Source organism: Anas acuta, chromosome Z (genome assembly GCF_963932015.1).
Source record: "Anas acuta chromosome Z, bAnaAcu1.1, whole genome shotgun sequence".
Lineage (NCBI taxonomy): Eukaryota > Metazoa > Chordata > Aves > Anseriformes > Anatidae > Anas > Anas acuta.
This window is the reverse complement of record NC_089017.1, coordinates 49,653,945-49,676,064: the sequence shown is the minus strand read 5'-3', so window position 1 is coordinate 49,676,064 and position 22,120 is coordinate 49,653,945. Positions and strand designations below refer to the sequence as shown.

Here is a 22,120-nt window from a genome sequence, read left to right as displayed (position 1 = left end):
CTGGGTTTCTTCCTCCTCAGCCCAAGAAAGGTGGAGAGGCACCTGAATCTGCTGGCTGTCTGACCAGCCTCAAGGCAGTCCCTTCTGCCTCTGCTTCTCTGAAGGCAGAAGGGAGCTTCTTGCTGCATCTCCCTCTCGTGCTGCTGCCAGTGACAATGCAGCTGGCTGAGGAATGTGCAGCACACAGAGGTGATTTTCCCTTCCTGTAGTTTATGTCACGTGCAGCCTCAGGAACAAGATGCCATCTGGTCCATCTTTCTCACTTTTTCTGTTAAGGTTCATAATATCCAGTCATTGTCTTTGTGTGCTAGTACCTTGATATGACAGCCCCGTAACAAACAAGCCATCTCTCCTCCCACATCAATTTACCTTGGAGAACAAAAGTGAATCCCTCACCTGGCTTGTTATTTGACACTCCAGAAATAAAAAAATAATAAATAAATAAAAATAATTACAACCCTCTGTCTTTCTTGTATGACTTTGGGCAAATCATTTAGTCCTTCATAGTATCTTCACTCCTTGTCTGAAAAAATGGGAAAATGTCATTCCTTCCAGCTGTTTCTTTTTAATTCCCATCCATTGTGTGCTCTGTGTGCTCAACCTACTGATATGGAGCCTTCTGATACCACTACAGTGACAATGTGAGTAAAAATTTATGCTAAATCCACATAAGATTTTTTTAGAGGTTTCCATAGCTATTTTCTAGCTCATAATAAGAATATATATATATTCTTGTATTGTCTTCAGAGATATTTGACATTGGTCAATGCCAGAAAGAGAATTGACTAGAAGGTTCCTGGTTTGGATTTTACAGGGCTATATCTAGCCTTAGAGATTTTAAGCCAGTTATGATTGTGGGTTTTTTGCTCTCAGTGTAGGCTGTGCAGTCCTACTAGCATTTCCCCCAGAGGGTGATCTCTTACCCATTTTGTGTCTGTGTTAACTTCTCTATCTGTAGGTTGAGTCTTGCTGTTCGGATGGTGGTGGGAATTTCTTGAGTCATTTGTGCAAGCCTCACCGCTCTGTTCTTACCTTAATTCCTTGGTAAGGACAAGCTCCCCTGCAACAGCATAGCAATTTAACCCACACTGGTTATTTCAAAAGAGCATCTCATGGTACACCTATGGGGAGTTCTGTGTCTAGGTTGAGGGGATGACCACAAAGAGAAACTGAGACTTCAGTGAGGTTTAAAGGCTCATGACACACCTTTGCAGACTCCCTGTAGGTCTGCATATGGTGGCAGGACTCTGTCCAATGTTCATCAGACTTTTTTTATATTTAAGTAAAAGATGAGTTTAATTTTCATCAGGTAGTTCCCAACAGTGCATAACAGGATGGATTGCAGGTGATGTGGAAGAGGAAAGAATTTTCTTCAGCCAGCAGCACTGCCATCTTCAAATGGGCCCAGCTTCATCCAGAGAGCTGTCAGAGTAACTGTACCAGCAGACCCAATGATCCCAGCACCAGGGATGAGCAATATTCCTGTATCCCACACACACTCATGTACTGGTGGTGCTGTCCATTGTACTTTGCCTACCCAAACCTCCACATTGTGTATTGAATCTTTGTCCCATGAATCACTCCAATTACCAGCTTACATGATACTTCCAGAGCCCTCTGTCCCTCATACAGGCTCTCTCTGCATCTACTCAAACAGTTAAACCCAGACAGAGATTTACTCCTGGTGTTGCTGAAATGTGAAACTGTGGTAAGACAAAGAGTCAAACCTCCAACGGGCATTGAAGAACTCTTGGAAAGCGTTGTGCTTTATGCACAGAGAAGAGAAAATCAACCTACCTATTAGTGGGACTGAGTCAGAAGTTGCAGGCATGATCTCAGCCACAAGCAGCATGAACACAGTCAGGGAAAGCAGAACAGTGATACCTGCAGAGAGTGAACATGTAGGGGAAAGATGAGGAACATGATCGATGCAGCTCCTCCTCTGATGTCTTTGCTGTTAAATACAACTTTGTCCTGATCTATGGCTAAGCCAAAACCACGACTTAGTGCTTCTTAGGGCAGGTGAGAGCTTCTACCAAGTGAGAACATCTTTTGATATACATTTATCTGCTCCCTTTCCACTACTCAATTGCACCCAAAACTTTGCTGCTCTCAAAATAATAGATAAATCTTTGCAGGTCACTAAAATGGAGCTTGCAGAGCTCATGAAATACACCGTTCTTGCAAAACAGAGCTCATAAAAAACCCAGACACTTATTAAGGGCTAGAAGACACTTAAAGAGTTTTGGCTATTGCGCGTTATATAACACCCTCCACAGAGATGCATGCCTGTTTCAAAAGGAGCTCATTGTCATCTTGTTCTCTCTGGAAAGGCTGTTTGCAAATCCTAACTGCCCTAAGCTGAGAAATTGCTTTTTATTTCACATGTTTAATGTATGAACATTATATCCCATTTTTATGACAATATTGTACTTTAGCTCAGATAGTCCTTTTCCCTGCCTGAACACTGTTTTTCACAGGCAGCAGTCTTATCCCTCACAGCCTGTGTTTTGCTTCTTGTAAGACCGGCTGCTCAGTAGATCCCCGATGGTTTTAACAACCAAGTGCATTTGTATGATTTAAAGGTCTCTATCCTGATTGTATTTGTGCACAATTGACTCTAAAGGTCTCAGCTGGGTCACTCTTACATATTTACAGCTTCCCCCGTCTTTTCTTAGAAACACCACCCTGTCTGTATTGGTATACATGACAGTAAAGCTTGTTTAGCTATTCCTTCGCTGTTGCTACTTTGCATTCCTTGGGAACTCATGGTTTGGAGATTTGGGAGCTGTACTTGGAAGGCAAAAATAAAGTACCCAGCTGCTGCTGCTCATGACCCTTCACTCTCTATATCTCAGCATGTCCTATCTGAAAGAGAGTTAATCAGCTGTGAAATCCAGTGAGACATGCTAAGGAACAGGACGACAGGGACGACAGAGTGCTATCACTGCTGCCTCTGCCAGAGATGAGTTCTGCCTCATCCCAGGGTAAAATTCCAAGGATGATGTAAGTAGAAGTACTTAGTACAGCATGTGTGGATGCTGTACAGAAAGCTGTTACCCCAGTTTCTGCAACCAAACAAGTGCTTCTGTTGTTCCTCCAGGGAAATCTTTATTCATCAAGCACCATGAGGCATTATTTGCCATTTTATGGGAATCCCTAATGAAATAAATGAATTCTTGACCACTTACCTAAAGAAATCTTCTCTCCTGAATCAGCTGGCAAAAGGAAAACAAGCAGAGCCAAGCCAGATATGAGGACACAGGGAATCAGTAGGTTCAAGCCATAGTAGAGGGTGCGTCGGCGCATGGTGATGGTGTACGTCACATCTGGGTAGGGTTCTTTACAGCACTCGTAGTACATCTCGTTCCTCTTTCCTGGGACACCTACAGAAAGGGAGGTCAGAGCATCAGGGAGAGGTGCAGGACTGCCCAGCATCCATCCCCTTGGAAGGAGCCAAGCACCAATGGCTTATGATCCAATGTCTGGCTCGTAAGGGCCTCTCACTGTCACCAAAAGGATCTCCAGAGACCCTCTAGTCTGTCCCACAGCCACAAGCAGATCCAGCTTTCTGTGCAGAAGAACATTTCTTATTTCATGTTCTTATGAATGAAATGTTTCTTATTTCATGTTTCTTATGTTATTGTTTCTCAGATGCCCTGGCTGGTAGAAATACTGTAATCAGTTGTTCTGGGTCAGTTTTTCCTTGGCTACATATCTGGATTAGAAGATGAAACGTCCTTGTTGCAAGTTCTCATTAAAGTGGTCTAAAACCTGTCCATTTCTACAGCATTACTTCTGATTTACAACTTCTTAAATGAGTTCAGATTATCTCACTGAGATCAAGCTGTGAATAACCAATTCTGGACATGGGTTCCTCTTTTAAAATGCAAGTACCTTCTGAAGCACAGAAGAGCAGAGAGACATAGTGAGGTGCAGTTATTTGCAGATTTTACAGACTGGAGGACACTTTGATGGTTTTCTGGCTGAGAGGGATTCTTTGCAAAAGCTCATTCCAGTTTTGCTGAAATAGTGGTTTTTGCACCAATCATTTTTTGGCTGATGTGTTAGAGTAGATGTGACAGTAGTGTTCAGTGTATCTACATGAGGCACATCTAAGTATAGTACTGGCACACTGCTCAGATGCATCAGCACCAGTAGATTTCATCTATGCACTTAGTTTTAGGCAATTGCTTCAGAACACAGTGTTTTCAGACACATTTCAAAGAATGCATTTGAAAAGTTTTTTCTGAACTTTTTTTTTTTCATGCTGTGTTTTTCATGGAAAATCTTAGTATCTGTATTTCAATAAGATTGATCATTTCTATATATTTGGGTTTTGCCTTTGAAAATTAAACTACTGAAAAATAATTTAAGCCAGATAATTTACCCACTAAATCCCACTCTCCATTTGAGATGTAGTTGGAAATATCAGCATCAAGCATCTGCAGGTCAATCAGCCAGCCACTGTGAGTCCAGGAGCCAAACTTCAAATCACACTTCTGCACATCGAAGGGGAACCAGCGGACATCAATGTAGCAGGTGCTCTTCAAGATGCCTGTGGATAGACATAAACCAGAGTCAATAGCGTGCAGGGAGCAGTTCACCTCCACCCTTATCTGTCCAGATGAGTGGGAGCAACATTCCTCTGCAAAAGCCTGCGCAATGTAGTCGTGGGGTAATTAAGCAATGAGCACAGGTGGAAGATGTTGGCATGTGTGGAATATCATCCCTTCCTGGGCTTCAAGGAAGAGCAGAGAAGATGACCTGTGCAGCCCGTGCCACCAGCAGCTGGTGGCAAAGCACAGATACAATCCCTGCAAACCCTCACCCCTGCAGGCTTGTAGCTCTGCAGCCTTCACCTTATCTCCTCACCTCTCCTGGACCAGCAGCCATCTCAGAGGTGCTGTGCGATGGAGAAGCAGCTCCTGCTTCATTAGATAGTTATCTCCACTGCTGTGTCGAGGTGACCTGTTTGCAGTAGTTGTTTCTGTGTTCTCCCTAAAACACCAGCTAATATGAACCCTACCCCTGAGTCACCTAAACAGAGTCTGATGCTTTGCTGTAAGTACTCAGGCTGTGATTTTGAAGATAAAATCCCCAAAATAGAGTTACTGTGTTGCTGTTTGTGCCTGCTGCTGCAGAGGCTGAGGGCATTCTGGCATAACTGTATATTATGTGCAGGATTATTTATTTTCCTGCACAAACACTGATGTTCTTCAGAGGATAGATTCCCTCCTTTTGCTCCATCACCTTCTGGTAGGTCTGCCTCCCACTGCCACAGCCACTCTGGGGTTGGTTTCATGGGCGTTTTCTCCCAGCTTCTCCCAAATCTTGGCTCTTCTCCCTTCCTTCTCAACAGACAGCTGTCTCCTGCTTGTCCTCTCCCTCCACTCCTCCACCAAGCCATATGTACCAGAGCTTGTTTCTCTAATGGAGAGCAGTGGTGAGTACAGTCTGCTCTCAGTCATGGGAAATAAAACTTTCATGAAGACTTGGAAACAACATCTTTTCCTCCTTTCCATGTTTTCCAGTCTCTTGATTAATCTAGCTGCTTCTGTGAGCACTTGCTGCATTAAGTAGGCTGATTATCAACATTTACCTTCTAAATTGGATTGGGCAAAGCAGTTTAGCAGCAGTTAAACTCATTTAAGAAATTATTTCCTGTGCTTTTCATGAGACATTTCTATTACTCCTTATTCTCTCTTTTTTATTTCCTTGCGGTCTTAAGTAACCAATTCTTCACCACAGTGTTTGTAGCTCACCATAGATGTACTCTGCTTGTGTGGTATGCCTTCTCCTCTGTTAGGTGAAAAGAGACTAGCAGAGCATCAGATCTGCCCTCCCAGGCACCTTATCCATCACCTACTCATACAGACCCCAGAGGAATGAAGAAGGCTCTGCTCTGGTGCATCCTGATTTTATTCCTGTCACCTGTTTCTCCCTGGAGAGCAACCATTCCCGTGGTCTGCCTCAGGAAAAACAAAACAAAACAAAAACTTTTTTTTTCCCTCCATTTGCTTGTTTGTTTTGTTTTGTATGTTTTTAAAGAAGTCTCAGAGGTGAGGATCTGTTGTGGACCAGCCACCAGGGAAGACCCATTTGTTTCCTGGTGTCCCTGTGGATGTCTTGGCATCAGTATGCCAGCAGATTTGGCACAAGGTTTGGACATTTCTTGCCCAAATGGAGGGGCTGTGGAGATAGCCCATGTGTTTTCTGGCAGGTACTGGCTGCTGGGCCCTCTGGGCACTGAATCATGAAGCCAGACAGAAAGCAGGATGTGTTTTGGGTCTGGCTGGCCAGCACTGGACTCAGTTCATCTTTTCTCCTGGATCTGCAGGCTCAGCCTCATGAGGTGGACTTGGCTGCAGAGGGACTGCTGCTTGTGGGTGTCTCCTCTGGTACACAGCTCTTCTCACTCTCAGGAAAGAGCTAGTTGGTTTACATGAGAAGCTTCCCTCTGTGATAATGTGACCTGTGGTGCGTATCACCTTGCTTTGGGCAATACCTCAGCTGGGCCTCTGAATGATCAAACTGCTCAGAAGAGAGATTTACTGATTTATGAAGTGGAAATATGCTACTAATGATGGACCTAAATTACTTCAGTGGGTCTGTCTAATAATTAAATTACACAGATTGCAAAATTTCTGCAGACTGCTTCTAAACACTTTGAATTCATTTATGAAGGAAAACTGCTTGTAGTTATTCAAAGCTACACATTCACTTAAAACAAACAAACACACTGCATCCTACCTGGAGGAATATATTGGCAGGATCCAGAGTAATTCACCAGCACATTTGTGTGAAATGTTGCATCAAATCTTTCATCCGCACTATAACACGATACAAAGAAAACAAAAGAAAAGAAAGAAAATGTAGGCTGATTTTGAGTTAAGATGAAGCAACTTCCAAGAGAATAAAAACAATCTTTTGTGAGAGTTTAATGCACAGAATCAAGGTCTGGCTTACACCTCAATGAAGAGCACACCCTTCATTAGTATCTGGTCTTCTGACAGACACCATTGGCCTGCACCCAGACATGCTGGTGACTTTCTTAACTTCCTTGGAGAGTCCAGGAATCATATTATAGAATGACTTGAGTTGGAAGGGGCCTTAAAACCATCTAATTCCAACCCCCCTGCTATGGGCAGGGACACCTCCCACCAGAGCAGGTTGCCCAAAGTCCCATCCAGCCTGGCCTTGAACACCTCCAGGGATGGGGCATCCACAGCTTCTCTGGGCAGCCTGTGCCAGGGCATCACCACCCTCCTAAAGAATTTCATAGAATCATAGAATCATAGAATATCCTGAGTTGGAAGGGACCCTTAAGGATCATCAAGTCCAACTCTTGACACCGCACAGGTCTACCCAAAAGTTCAGACCATGTGACTAAGTGCACAGTCCAATCTCTTCTTAAATTCAGTCAGGCTCGGTGCAGTGACCACTTCCCTGGGGAGCCTGTTCCAGTGTGCAACCACTCTCTCTGTGAAGAACCCCCTCCTGATGTCAAGCCTAAATTTCCCCTGCCTCAGCTTAACCCCGTTCCCGTGGGTCCTGTCGCTGGTGTTAATGGAGAAAAGGTCTCCTGCCTCTCGACACCCCCTTACGAGGAAGTTGTAGACTACGATGAGGTCTCCCCTCAGCCTCCTCTTCTCCAGGCTGAACAGGCCCAGTGCCCTCAGCCGTTCCTCGTACGTCTTCCCCTCCAGGCCTTTCACCATCGTCGTAGCCCTCCTCTGGACACTCTCTAACAGTTTCATGTCCTTTTTATACTGTGGTGCCCAGAACTGCACACAGTACTCGAGGTGAGGCCGCACCAGCGCAGAGTAGAGCGGGACAATCACCTCCCTCAACCTACTAGCGATGCCAGTTTCCTCCTAACATCAAATCCAGATCTCCCCTCTTTCAGTATAAAACCATCCCCCCTTGTCCTAGCATTATCTACCCCAAAAAAATTTGATTTCCATCTTTTTTAATAAACCTCCTTCAAGTATTGAAAAGCTGTAGTGAGGTCTCCCCAAAGCCTTCGCTTCTTCAGTCTCAACATCGGATGTCTCAGGGCAAAGGCAGAAGGGAAAGGAGCAGAAGTATCATAGTTTTTGAAGTTTCTGAGTGGTTTTCAAAGATTGGACTGCAGGCAGGAAGAGTTTTTTTCAGGGGCTGCTGTCAGAATCAGGCAGCTCACGGTGTAAATCAAGCTATTTTTTACCTATATATTTGTTATGAGAGCAAAGGTTTCCTGAGGCTACAGTTCTGCAGTCTCTTAGGATACATGGGGGCCAAAGGTTTGCTTCAGACAATGGAAGACAGCACTGGAGAGAACCTGTTTCAGATCTGGGGTTCATAGGACAGTAGTGATTGAGGCTGTAAGAGCAGAAACCACGCAAAAGGGATGAGGAAAAGGGAATTTATTTAAGATTCCAGAAGTTCTGAGAAAGGGAAAGGAATAGAGTGCCAAGCAAGGGCAAACATTCTTCAAGGAAGCAGGCATGGGGACCTGCTCCAGGTTAAATACAGAAGGTTCCTCATGCTGGTGCTACAGACCCTTGCCTGTCATGGCTACGTGCAGGTCTTTGTTGCAGGACTACGCTATCTTACACACCCTGTCTTACAACCACACAAGTAAAATTCAGGTCCCCTGTTCGTCTTATGACCTGCTCTCTGTTCCTGTCTGAGGAGTCCTCAGGTGAGACATGCTGGAGAAGGAGACTCCACACAGGACACACAGACAGCCTACTCTGATGGGAAAAAGTAAATCACAGTGTCCACTGCTTCAGGATCCTCTGCATCAGGGCCTGGAAATCAAGGGCTGAGCATTGAAAACATGGGAGTAAATCATATGCCTCAGGATAAGATTAATGAAACAGAACAAACTAGCGGGGACGAAATTGGAAAGACTAAGGTGCAGGACGAGTGATGACATAAAAGGCAGCAAGAAAGGCTTTCATTAATAGAAGAAAACAAGGAAAAGTCAAACTGGACAAGTCAGACAGGATAGACCCACTGCTTGCCGTGGTACAGGGAGCTGCAGTATCTTGTACCCTCTGCACCTCACTCTTCACAAATTGTGGCTCACCCTAATTAATTCTCACACAGTGCCAGGAGCCCAGGGCAGGAGAGGGGAGGAATAGGTTAAAGTGTAGATAAGAGACATTCCAGTTGGCAGCGCTGATGAAATTTACTCTCGAGTACTGAAGGGACTGGCCGAAATGCCCTCTGAAGCATTAACAATTATCTTTGAGAGCTCAGGGAGAACAGGGAAGGGCTCAGTGAATTAGAGAAGATCAAACAGAATTCTGACTTTTTTTTTTTTTTTAAAAAAAAAAAAGGTGAAATTACAGACACATCAGTCTAACTTCAAAGATAATGAGGTGAAAACAGCTGGCACAGATTTGTCAAGGGCCAACTGGATCAAATCAATCTAATTTTCTTACTGACTTACTGAATAAGAAGAGGTAGAAGATATATCTGAACTTCAGAAAGCCTTTTCCATGCATGTTCTTATAAATAAACTAGAGTAATATGGACCATACTGTATTACTCATTTTTGGTGACAGAAAATGAGTAAAGAGACTGTAAAGTAGTAAAGCTAGAGTAAAGAATTATACTTTAAAAATTTCCAGGTCACTCCAAGCCTCCTTCAGATATTGCAGGGACTTGGAATGAAAAATGGATCTTGGTAGACAGTAGAAAACAGCAGAATGAAACTCATCCCAGATAATTAGAAAATATTATGCATAAAACTGATTAAAAAAAAAAAAAAAAGGAAAAAAAAAAAAAGACAAATCAGTGAAAATCTAGCCCAACAGCAAGATCCAAGAACAAAATTAGTCCAAAAGTAAGAAGTTAGAGCAAAAATTAAATCCCCCCCTCCTGGAAAGAATTAAAGAGAAGTGTCTAGAGCACTTTCACTGCAACCAAAATGGCAGAAGTACTGTCCAGACTACTGGACTCTCATGGAAAAGAAAAAAATAATCTGGAGTGTTAAGAGGAGACAAGGAATGATGAAAAGAAATTTAGAAAATGCGGGTGATGGGTAATGTGCAAAGAAACAGATTGCTCAGTTCAGGCAGGAAGACTGTGGCAGCAGCAATTTTCTAGCACAGGTGTGGTAATTATAAAGAGAGTACGGATTGTTTGCTCTGCACATTCATTAGGATAAGGGAAATAAGACACCTGCAAAACAATAGCAAGATTTAATATTTAAATATGTTAGCTGGTGCTCGTTTACTTTTTTTTTTTTTTTTTTTTTTTTTTTTTTAAGTGTAGGAGACAAAGTCCTGGATGGCAAAAGCCCTGGAATATAAATGCAGCAATGCTGTTTTCCAGCACCCAGTGCTCTCACTGGATATTGTGCACCTTGCTTACCTGTTATACAGAAGAATGTCTGGTACCCAAATCTGGTCAGCAGGAAATCGTAAGTTCTGCACCCCTGGGTATTCGTACTGATCCCAAGACAAGTAAATATCAACCCAGTACTGTTGGAAAATACATACATTATGTTATACAAGCTGGCAAAAATACTTTAAGGTACCTGGAATATTTAGGGAACAGAATGGGTGTTGTCAATAGCAATAGCAGTAGTATGATAGTATGGCTAAAAGGGTGTTACGTGTGCTATAGCTGAAGACACCCTCCACAAAGGACAGGATACACGTAGGCTGTGCCCTGACAGTCCCGTAGTCCCATGAGTTGGTCTGTTTTAGTTTTTCCAATAGAGCTAAACCCATTCTTTCTGCAAACACCAGCAGGTAGCTGCAGAAGAAGCAGCCTGTTCAGTTGCACCCATTAACTTGACGTAGTGTTCGGCTGCTTAAGTCAAAGCAGAATTAGCTCAATCATTCAAGTCTCCCACAGGCTTTCCCCTGCAGAGCTGCATCTTTGCTGAGCACAAACCATTAAGGAGATCGGTTTATGCTCCGTAAGAATAGATCATATCTCTCACCATACGCCACCAGCAGCAGACGTGGTGGGAAGCTCCCTCCACCACAGCCCTAAGCGAAGATCAGTTTTGCTTATCCTGCGTGGCCAGCGCTGGTCACTGCTCAGCTGGAGAGGTTTGCAGGAAAGGGAGGAGGAGCATTGATGGGTGAGGTTTTTAAATTGGGAGGGAAGCTCCAAGGAAGCTGTGCCACCAATGAGCCTGGGCGCTGCTGACAGCAGTGTAGCACAGGGCTCCACGTGGTCCTCTGCATTTCGGAGTGCTTGCTGGGGGGGTTTTGTACACGCCATGAGAGCAGGGCACCCAGGTCTTACTGTGCCTTACTTCACCACAGGTCCTCATCTCTGCCCTTGGAGGAGCCCTGAGCCCCTTGAAGAGTCCTTCACTTGTGGTGGGAGTCTAGCTTTGGGCTCTCCGTTGCAAGATCCCTATGCCCAGTGGCCTAACAGTATAGGCTGGTATCACCTCCTGAAGCCACCAGGTCTGCCCAATGGATTAACTCAATCTCCTTTGCTTTGTTTCAAATGCTAAAAGGAACATTGGAAAAAAAATCAAAGGACTCAGAACATGCACTAGTTTCACACTGCAGACAAGTTAAAAGGTAGCAATCTTGCTTTTCAGGTAAGAAAATGCATCCAATAGCAGTTTGCTATTAGGAAGAGGCGGGTTGTTTATTGACATGGGTTACTCACCATCTGTAGCCAAGCATTTGTGATCAACACCTGGTTCTTCTCATCCTTTAAACAAAAGGAACAAGGGAAAGGGAAAGGGATAAGGGATAAGAGATAAGGGAAAAAGGGAAGAGAAAAAAGGATGAGCCTCAAAGTACAAATAAATTACAGGTTGAAGAGTTCCTGTTCTGTTTCTTTGAAAACCCATGCTCTTGGAGTAAGCAAACACAAATGCTACGGCGTAGACTGTGAGTTCAGCACAGAGCTACCCAGCTGCTTTGCATGGCTCAGACAATACTGGCTCTTTCTATCCTTTAAAACTACAGACCTCCTGAATTTATCATAACAAATCAGTATCAGAAGCGAAAATAATAGACAACAGCTGTTATTTTGCTGGAGACAATTGAAGAGCTTACCAAATGCACAAGCTTTTCCTTTCATCTAGTTGGGCAAAACAAGTTATTTCTAATACCATGAAGTATGTGGTAATTGGAGCAGGTTTATATCATCTCTGCTGCTGCTGCTGCAAAACTGTAGGGAAATGGCACTGGAAGCACTCTTCTTTTCGAGTCTGCAGAACCCCATATCCACACCCATGCTTTGCATAGCTTCAGATACCACCACATGTGTGCCCTGCACTTACAGGGAGCTAAGGCTGGGTACTCCATGGTGCTGGCTCACTGTATGCACAGTCCTGTCCAGCTTGAACTGAGGTGAATACTTAGGCTTGGGTTTGATGTGCCTGAGGGTAGGTGTGACCAACGTAGCCAGTTTCCAAGAAAATCACGCTCTTGGCCAAAAGGCATGCCAGAAAGCAGCAGTTGTCCTCTCTGCTTCAGCTCAAATCTCTTCAGACACAGCCTGGCCAAGGTGACTCACTTGTCCACAGCAAACTGGGAGTGCTTTCAACCAGTGTTCTCCCAGACCATCACACCTCAGAGTACGTTGACTTGCCTACCCTTCCTACCGGTAAGTTAATATAAAGTACAATTTGGGCACCTGAGACATTACTCTTTAACAGATTTTATGATTTATTGCATTTTTTTCCTATTCTTCCATAGCCAAAGAGAAACATCAGACACAGAACTCATGCAGAGACCAGAGCGATTAGCGACATTACAAGAAGATGTGGAGATCTCTGAAGGAGAGAGAGGTGATTCATCATCAGACAAAGCCACTGTGAAACTCTGCAGAAAACCCTGTGACTGCACTGCAGTGATAAAACCTCAAGGCCCAACAGAGCAGCAAACACTCATGGACAGCATGCAGTAAGAGCGGACAGACAGAGAACTTCACCAAGATGATGCCTTGTCCTAGCAAGTTTCTGAGGAGAAATTTGCCAGTTGGTCCTGGCTGTCACCTAATCAAGTTACTTCCCAGGCTCATGGTGACAACCACATGGTGACAGTGCTCTGGACTCCTGAGCTACCAATTAACGTGTCTGTGTGTGTGTGGATGCCCTACAAAGCATCTGTTCCTTTCTGTTGTTTGGGGTGGGAGACACTGCAATTGCATACTACTGGGTGGTTTCTTCAATGAGACCTCTTGAGTTTACCTGTTTTATGTCCCATGCAGAAACCACTGCACGACTGCAGACTCCCAGGCTAATGCCTGAGGAAGAGCTGCCTGGGGAAGCCTCCTCTAAGCCTCTCTGGCACAGAAGATACTGAATCACTGGCACTGCTTTACCCCTAGCATAAAACTTGTTTGTGTCGTGCTTCCCTCTCCTCTCCCACTTGGCTTGTTGGAGCTGCAGAAACATCCCATTATAGAGAGGAGGAAATCATTGATCTGGAGGATTCATGATTGCTTTGGCACTGTGGCAGAGATATTCTCTGTTGCCAGGCACCTTTCTCCAGGAAAAGCATGACACAGGTCTTTGCCATAGTTCTCTATGCAAATTTGTCTATCACACCACCTCCTCTTTCCCCTTTGCATCCCCTTGAGATCAGCCTAAATGACTTATGCTGCTGGAAGGTACTACACAGAAATCAGACGAGATTTTATATCCTGCTATACTGGTAATTGATGGAGTCATTAGAGTTATTTGTGCCAACAGATCTGGAAAAACAGCAACCCTACAATACCAAGGAAGTGTCCCAGGAATTCTCACAGGCCTTCCCTACCTAACTGATGCCTGTCTGGCCTGCCATGATTCCCCAGGTGGCATCTGGCATGGTGGGCATAATGCTTGTCTGAGTTACTCATTAAATCTTGGCTACGTTTTGTGCTGCTTGTCAAACAATAAGTGCTTTATACTTCTAAGCTGCATACACCATCAGTGCAAAGTACTGCTGAAAACAGCTGAACAGAGTGACACAAAAGAGGGGCTGTAACAGCTAGGCTGCTCCTTTCCCCAGCCTGTGCAAAATGAAGGTTTTCCACGCATACGTTTTACCTCATGGCGAAAGTGGGAAGGGTAGCTTCACCTTTCTGTTGGCTACCCTAAAGCCAGAGGGGGATGCAGTAAAGGGTAGCACGGATCTGGAAGGCCTGTAAGTTTACTCCATGTGGAGATGTCTCTGTTCAGGGGACTTTAACCCTTGACTCTGATTTACAAGCAAACTTCCTTTTACTTGATGCAGTAAGTTTATTCTCAATAAACTCCATGATTGCCAAGAAAAACACCTAGGGCAGACCTCTGTACTTCATAGAACTGCCTGTTGTGCTTAGCTGCTCACCCATCATATCTTTATGAGGTCCTTATTCAGAGTCAGGTGCTAATGACCTTGGCAATCAGCTTTGTCTTCAAAAAATTCATCAGCCACCGCACAGCATGTGGATATTTCATGTAGCACTAAACACATTACCTTGGGTACAATTTGACTTCTTGTCACAAGGCCACAGTGTTCACTGTGTTTGTTCTGCTCCTCAGTTTTGTTTTGCAGTCAAGGTTGGACTTTTCTATTCAAGTTGTCACACATCCACCTGGAACATAAGCACGCCCTGCATGGTCTTCCTGCCTTGCTTTTTGATAAGCAGTCAGAAAGAGCACAAAGTCTAACCAGAGCTTTGGGCTGCTTATGACTCTTTTAGTCTTGGGGGAAAAAATGTCACTTCAGGCTCTTTTCATGGCCATTCAGAGTCTGTCTATTCTCATCCTCGCCTCCAGGCTGCTGAGCTTTCAAAGGCTTTATAGACAGCAAATGCTATTTCCGTATTCAGCACTGATCAAAAGATGCAACCTGACGGGTCCTTCTTATCACAGGATGGAACAGAAAGTTTCCTAAACAAGGATCTGAGTTTGGGAAGAAAAAAAAAAGGCTGTTCTGGGGAAGCAGAGGGGCACAATCCCCTTCCTCCCCTGCTGGCCACCCCTCTGTTGATGCAGCCCGGGCCTCAGTTGACCTTCTGGGCTGCAAGCACACACTGCTGGCTCATGTTGAGCTTCTCATCCACCAGCACCCCCAAATCCTTCTCTGCAGGGCTGCTCTCAATGAGTTCTTCTCCCAGTCTGTCCTCATGTCTGGGATTGCCCTGACCCAGGTGCAGCACCTTGCACTTGGACTTGTTGAACCTCATTAGGTTCACATGGGCCCAAACCTCAAGCTTCTCCAGGTCCCTTTGGATGGCATCCCTCAGAAGGCCCCTCCTCAGAAGGACCCTGAGGAGCCAGTCCTTCCAAGAGTGCATCCTGAGGCTGCCCAGGAGGTGAGGGTTTTAGAAGTCTGGAAGTCTGAGTCTATCATACCATGTTTGTGCAAGGGGCTTTTAAGGCCTGAGATGTTTATGGAGCTATCCATCTTTGAAAGTTTGTTGTTTTACTGGTCTGTGTAGCTTTGTAACCTGTAAGGAAATAGTGGACTAAATAGCCTTTGGAGTGGACTGGTTTTCTGGCCTTTCCAGAGCTCTGGAAAGATAGGAGAAAACTTGAATAACGCAGCACTTCTCTTTTTTTGGTCAATTTGCGAGGTCTATTCCTCACTTAGCACTGTCAACCCTGGAGATGACCTTCCCTCTGCTTTTCACTCTCTCAGCTCTCCCTACAGCAAAGCAACCAAAGCAGCCTAGCCAAAATCCCAGGTGAGACTGGAGAAGACAAGCCCCCAGAGATGCTTTTTCAACATTCCTCAGACTGTTCCCCTGGGCTGAAAATGTTCGGCTCAAACAAATCAGCTTGCTTCTGGTTATTTAAAAATGCTGGGAAAGCTATTTCTGTGGTCAGTAGCCAGTGCAACAGTTGCCCTCTAAATCCTTTCTTTCTTTATCTAGGTCACATTCTCCCCTTTCTATCTTCAGACTTACCCCAGTTAATCCTCTCTCTTGGACATCTGATTATTCCTTTAGCCTTTGACCCATGGATGTTTCCTCCAGTGCATGTGCTAGGACATGTGTGAGTTTTATTTTTATTTATTTATTTTTCCCCACTGCCAACTCAAAGCTCACAATATGCCTTTCTTTTGCACCGATGCTTATCAGTAGACTCTCCCTTGCCAGGCAAACTATGCCACACAATTATCTGGGTCATGGAAGAACAAATGCAAAGGCCTTCCTGGTTTAGTAGCCACATCCTATGGTGATGTGTTATCTCTCTAACAAGGCATTTGCTACCTGGTGACTGACTGACCTCATTAATCTTTGTACTTTTGCAGAGGGAGTTAATTCTGACATTGATTTATCACAAGATAGAAAGCTAAAAAGTCCTAAATTGCACAGGTAACTCTCAGCGGTGACTAAAGGCCATATGGGGCTACTTTGGTTGATTTCTTTTCTTATTTTTTTATGCTGCTTTCATGCCTGAATGTGTAGGAGGGGTATGGCCAAGAGAGAACACCATTGACCTTGAGACTCAGCTTTGTTAGCAAAGGCATCATTCTCCACACTGGATTTTGATCAAGAGAATAAAAAGGAAATGGAAAGGCTTTCAAATGCTCTTAGGCTCCGTCTATGTCTGCAGCAGGCAGTCCTTTCCACTGCTGAAACACCCTTCTACCCACTACCTTGCAATGATTAAGTAAAACAGCTTTAATGCACTGTGTGAATGAAGCCCCACAAAACCAGACGGCTTGGGGAAAGCCTGGGTTGCCCTGGCAACAGTCATTAAGCATAGCTGGACAGCCTTTATACTTTTTTTCCAGTGTTTGTTAACCATAAGTACTGGTACATCTACAATTTGCCTTCTGAAGAGCGTTTAAAATGTTGGAATGAACGTTGCCATAGAAACGTTAAAATTGAGGAGATAACTGATGTTTAAGTACTTCATCTCTGTACTTTCAAGAAGGCACTTTCAGGAGGAAATGGGAACTGGGGAGATGGCCTGGGGTCAAGAGGAAGGGATGACAAGGGACACCAATATACACTGGAACAACAAAGAGGACCAAACATCTAACGATGTCTGCTAAGCATTTCTGTGCACATCAGGATGGAGACATGGTAAAGTTTGTCAAGCCAAGATATAGTTAAGAGCTCATAGATGAATATCTTCTCCCTCTTGCTTGTCTCATTTTACCACCTCAGGCCTTTACTCCTATGTTAAAGGTGTTTTCTTTAACATCCATGGGATGCAGACTTAGTCTCACACCTTTCATAGTGCATGGCATTCAACTACAGACTCTAGCTGTAGGTGCATCACTGGTGAAAATCTTCAAATTTTTGCTACAATGCAGCCACTCACCAGAGCCTGAAGACTTGGACTGCTGGGAAGAGTGCCATATTAGAGACTCTAGAGCTGGTTTGATGGCTATTTAGACTCAATCCCTTCAGCAGAGACCTGCACATTCAAGGGACCCCATCCCCACGCTGTGGCAGGGTGCTGGGAGGAGTGAGGGTGCCTGCTTTGTCCTGCCACTTCACACACATTTCCCTGGGCAGCCCCAGGAGCTGGGACAACAGGCCTCACGTGGCTTTCCAGCACAGGGCTGCTCTCTGATGACTGCTTGGATGAACTGACATGCCTACCCAGTTCCTGAGGGAAAGGATGTTATGTCACAGCTTAAATCAGCCAGCCCTCTGCTGAAATACCAAGCCATCCACATGGAGCATGTAGGTGGTTTGTGTATTCTCCAGGGTGGGCTCCTCATCCCGAAATAGCCCTCCGTGTGTTTTGTGCACAGTTGGCAGGTGTTCTGATAAACAGGACTCGACAAAAATAATGTTATTCCTGCGCATTCATTATTCATTGCCTTTTTCAGCATTTGAAATCACAGGAAAAGCAGTGGGAGAGGGGCAGAGAAAGGTCACAAACAGGCCAACCCCAAGCACTCACCAAAGTCTCACTCCCAGGACACCTGCAAGGGTGCCTCTGCATTTCCTCCTGTATCTACATGCTACCATGACAGGACATGAGTCTGTTCTGAAACACAAGCAAGCACTTAAAGTCTTTTGTGAGGGATGGGAAATGGGGGAAGAGGATTTTACTTAAGAACTGAAGTGACTCTCAGGAGGTACACTCAGAGAATACAGCAGCACTAATATATAAATCTTCTAAACACTGACAAACTAAGAAATGGACAAGGACACACTGACAGCTTTGGTTTAAATGCTTTATTGCAGCTTGTGGATTTAGAAACATGACCATTTGCAGTACCCCTGTCTCGTGCCAGTTTCCACAGCCCCTGGGCAATGGCCAGTTTGTGGGGACTCTGCTGCCTTTACTGGAGGGGGATGTGGAAAGTGTCATGCATTTCAAGCAGGTGAGTGCTTCTCCAAAGGACAAGTTTCTTTCCCTGTCACTGCTACCAGGCTCTTGAGTGATAATCAGGCAGATCTCACCTTAAATAATTTTTGCTCCTTTGTACCTTGTCTAGACCCTTCTTCAAACGGGATAGTACAGCCTTTTTGCCACATAGACAGAAGACTGGGTAGTTATTGTGAAATGCCCAAACTGGATCAACATCACAGGAGAAAAAAAAAAAAAGAAAAAAAAAAAAAAAAAAAAAAGGAAAATCAGTGTATTTGTTGTTAGAACCACAGCCACCAAGCACAGCTTGGAGACCCATGCCAAATAACAGAGCAAACAAGCTGTTGGATTGCTGCTTACTAGGTGAACCCCATCCACTCCTTACCCTGAGCCAGGCAGAAGCCAGTGAAGAAAAGCTTTAGGTTTTAGGTTAAGAAGCGGGTAATTAAGACTTCATGACAATGGTTAATGCAAGTGTGTGGGCAAAGATGTATCAGCCAGGAAGCCATAATTCCCATGGTGCCCAACTTCATTGTGCTAGCAAACTCAAGTGTTGCGTGTTTAATTGGCTTAGTAAGACTGACATTTTGATAATGCCTGACACTTAAGAGGAAGCCAAACTACTAATTCATGACTCAATTAGCCCTGGCATTCCCACTGTTGAAGCTTCAACCACGCTAATGAAGAGGCCAATTTATTTAATTTTTCTTCCCAGAGTTCAAAATTGGTCACAGTAAGTGAGCTTTATGACCAGGAGAGAGTTGTTGGGATTTAACTTTAATGAATCTATTGGTCTATCAACCGTTCCATAATTTTCTGCTTGGAATTTTAATAAATACTTTTCATGATCACTAATTACTAATTTTCAGCTTTTATAATGATGTCCAGTCTGATTTGCTTCTCAGTTACACAGTTCTGAATCAGTCTCACTGCACTGGTCTCCATGGATTTGCTGTTGCAAGATGAGAATACAGTTTCTGGTGGAGAAAAACCTTTCAGGAAGGAGATGGGTTTTTTGAGAGTAGGGCTGCAGAAGGAGAAACAGAGCAGATGTAGCTCACAATGACTATGTTGGAAGCCCACAGATAAATAATCACAGAATCACAGAATTTCTAGGTTGGAAGAGACCTCAAGATCATCGAGTCCAACGTCTGACCTAACACTAACAGTCCCCACTAAACCATATCCCTAAGCTCTACATCTGTAAATGCAAAGGCTTGAATAGGGAACAGTAACAAAAACAAAAAAGGATATATAAATGCAGAAGAACTGAAGGGCTGAAAGAGCTTTTCTTCCTACCTTTTGTCAATGTTTTGTGAATAAATAAAATACAGAATGTCTGCTTAATAAATATTTCCTTATGGTATCTCTTTCTTTTATATGCTCTGTGTTTCAGTCTTGAGTGGTCAAGCTTACACTTTTTAAGTTATCTACTCTGAAAAGATTTGTACAGGATGTACTGTCAGGATTACGGTTTAATCTATGAATAGTTTAATCAGTGAATACTGATGCTATATTGGGAATAATATGTGAATGGGTGCTTATGTGTTTGACGTATTTATATTTATTTCCTTGAATCATTTGTGAATTGACCCAGGTTTTCTGTGCAGATATTTGGACACATGGCAGTGTCAGGATGTAGGGTAGGAGGGGATGACTTAGCCACTGTAAAGTCAATTTAGGAATGGAGAGGAGAAATAGAACTAGAAAGACAATATTTGAATTTTCTGATTGTTTGGTTCACTTTTTAAAACCAGTGTGCCTGGCTGCCACCCTCCTCAGCACTGCTGGCAGGACCAGCACCACCACCAGCACCACCACCAGCGCCAGTACCACCAGCAACTCTTGTCCTTAGTCAGCTTTGCAAAAGGGGAGAACGGTACCTTCACTGTGTTAATGTTTTCTGGAAGGAATAAACACATTTTCAGATTAGAAAGCAGAGCTTGTTTCATAAATCATCTGAGTTTACAGCTTATGAAGCACTTGAAAACAAGGGGATGACTGCTAAAGACGTCCAGATCTGACAGAGATTTTGCAAGTACACTGACACTAGGAAGTCTGCATCAGATGGCAGGTGCCACACAGCTGGCCTTCATCACCTTCCTCCTGCCATTTACCTTCACCTTGTGGCACAGTCTACTTACAGGCAGCCTTGTGCTTCGGCAATTTTTAGGCAAATGGAGTAAGAGCCAGCACAACGCTCTTCCTATACCAGCTCTTGTGGGCTGAATTCAAGGGCCCTGCTAACTGAGGAGCAGATCACCCAGGAACTGAGCTGGCAGATGAGGATATCCCTACTATAAAAGCTGCCTGCAAGGAAAAATTATCTCACCAAACACTTCCTCAAAAAAAAAAAAAAAAAAAAAAACACTTCTCGGGGCTGCAATCTGGTTTAGAGGAAAAACGACGTGAACTAAAGCTTGAATCTGGAATTCTGATGAGTTTCTGGTAGATAAAGTTAAAACTTCTGTGTTGCCAAGCTAGCACACTGCTTATAGCAGTAATAACTGCATCTGAGTACTCAGGGAAAGCATGCGCATATTTTCACCATAATTTCCCTGCCCGAAAAAGCACAATATGCACAGTTCCAGTTTTCAGGAGACAAACTGCATATTGGCTCTTTATTGCTCCATTAAACTCGTCTGTGACCTTGTCTTGCTACTTTGCACACCAATCCAGAGCTTCGAGAAGCACCTAAATCTGCGGTTTAAGTGGGACTGTTTGCAAGCATATGATCCGGTTTGGGATGATCCTGCAATCTGTGGAATGGACAATCACTCTACACGCTGTTCAATCAAATCAAAACAGCTTACAGTATATTTTCCATATATAATGTTTGTTTGGGGTTTATAGCTACAGCAAAATGATGGATTTTTTCACTTCCAGAAGTGCCAAGTTGCTCTTGGGTGGCAAGATTGGTTTTGTTTTAATATTTTTATGCCTTCCTATTGGGGGTTTGCCATCCCTTTTTCTTATCATTTTTCTTATTGTATTCCCTCTGAAACAGGGGGGCTGTTGGCACTGAAGCACTAACAAGAGTGTGGTGTTACAAACCTGGCGTGGTTTTCTGGATCAACAGCCAGACCTTCAGGGTGGCTCTGCAGAAGACGACAATGTCAGAGTGATGGACAGGCCCTCCCCTTTTCTTGCATGAGGCTAATGAGTGAGCTTGGCAGTGTGTGGCCTCTGAAAGGAAACAATGCACTTACTGGAAACCTCAGAGCTGTGTTTGCTTTTAGAAAGGACTTTTGAGTCATTTATCACCTCTGCAGCTTTGTGCCACCTTGCAGCACTCTTCGTGGAATGTGGCTCTTTAAATAATTTTTTTATTAAGCCTGTGAGAATTGCTGCAGTTTTAGTCATGATACACTTCTATTGTTTGCCTGGCTGGTTTCTTTTTCTCTTTATACATCTCAACTTGCAGTTTGGAGAAACGTGGCCTAGAAAGCTAATCAAACAAGCTTTTCTTGCACCAAAAGCAGTGTGTCTATTGTTGCAGTGGCATTGATGCACTGACCCAAAGATAACGATAAATAGTATCACTAACAGAAGGAAAGCTTAAAAAAATACTGTATTTTTTAAAAATGTCTCACCATTTCTTCATTATAAAGGATATAGACCCCCTCAGATAAGGTCTCCTGCAGATGCCAGCAGGAGCAATCAAAATCACCATTCATGATGACAAATATTTTCTACTTAGCAGGCTACCATCACAGTGAGCCAAAGGGAAAATGCCTGCACTTCCTTTGCTGTGAAAAATGCCTTATTTCTTAATTTGTCTAGCCTGACTGACAAGCTGGGCTTTCAGGCAAATTAAAAAGAGGAATCTCACTCCAGGTACTCTTGGCTGTGCTGTACACTTGTTAGGCTGTCAGAGTGTGTCAGTGC

The 22,120-nt window shown here is 43.9% G+C and overlaps 1 protein-coding gene across 1 annotated transcript in view; it reads right to left on the bottom strand.

The window, feature by feature from the left end:
- Positions 1-22,120, bottom strand: part of LOC137848388 (neuronal acetylcholine receptor subunit alpha-7-like) — a 58,589-nt gene that overhangs the window by 16,911 nt on the left and 19,558 nt on the right. The window contains exons 3-8 of the mRNA XM_068667468.1: positions 11,635-11,679; positions 10,369-10,478; positions 6,754-6,833; positions 4,391-4,558; positions 3,192-3,386; positions 1,798-1,884 (exon numbers count right to left, since the gene is read on the bottom strand). Of these exons, the coding sequence (XP_068523569.1) occupies positions 1,798-1,884; positions 3,192-3,386; positions 4,391-4,558; positions 6,754-6,833; positions 10,369-10,478; positions 11,635-11,679 (685 nt within the window). The remainder of the gene's footprint in view (positions 1-1,797; positions 1,885-3,191; positions 3,387-4,390; positions 4,559-6,753; positions 6,834-10,368; positions 10,479-11,634; positions 11,680-22,120) is intronic.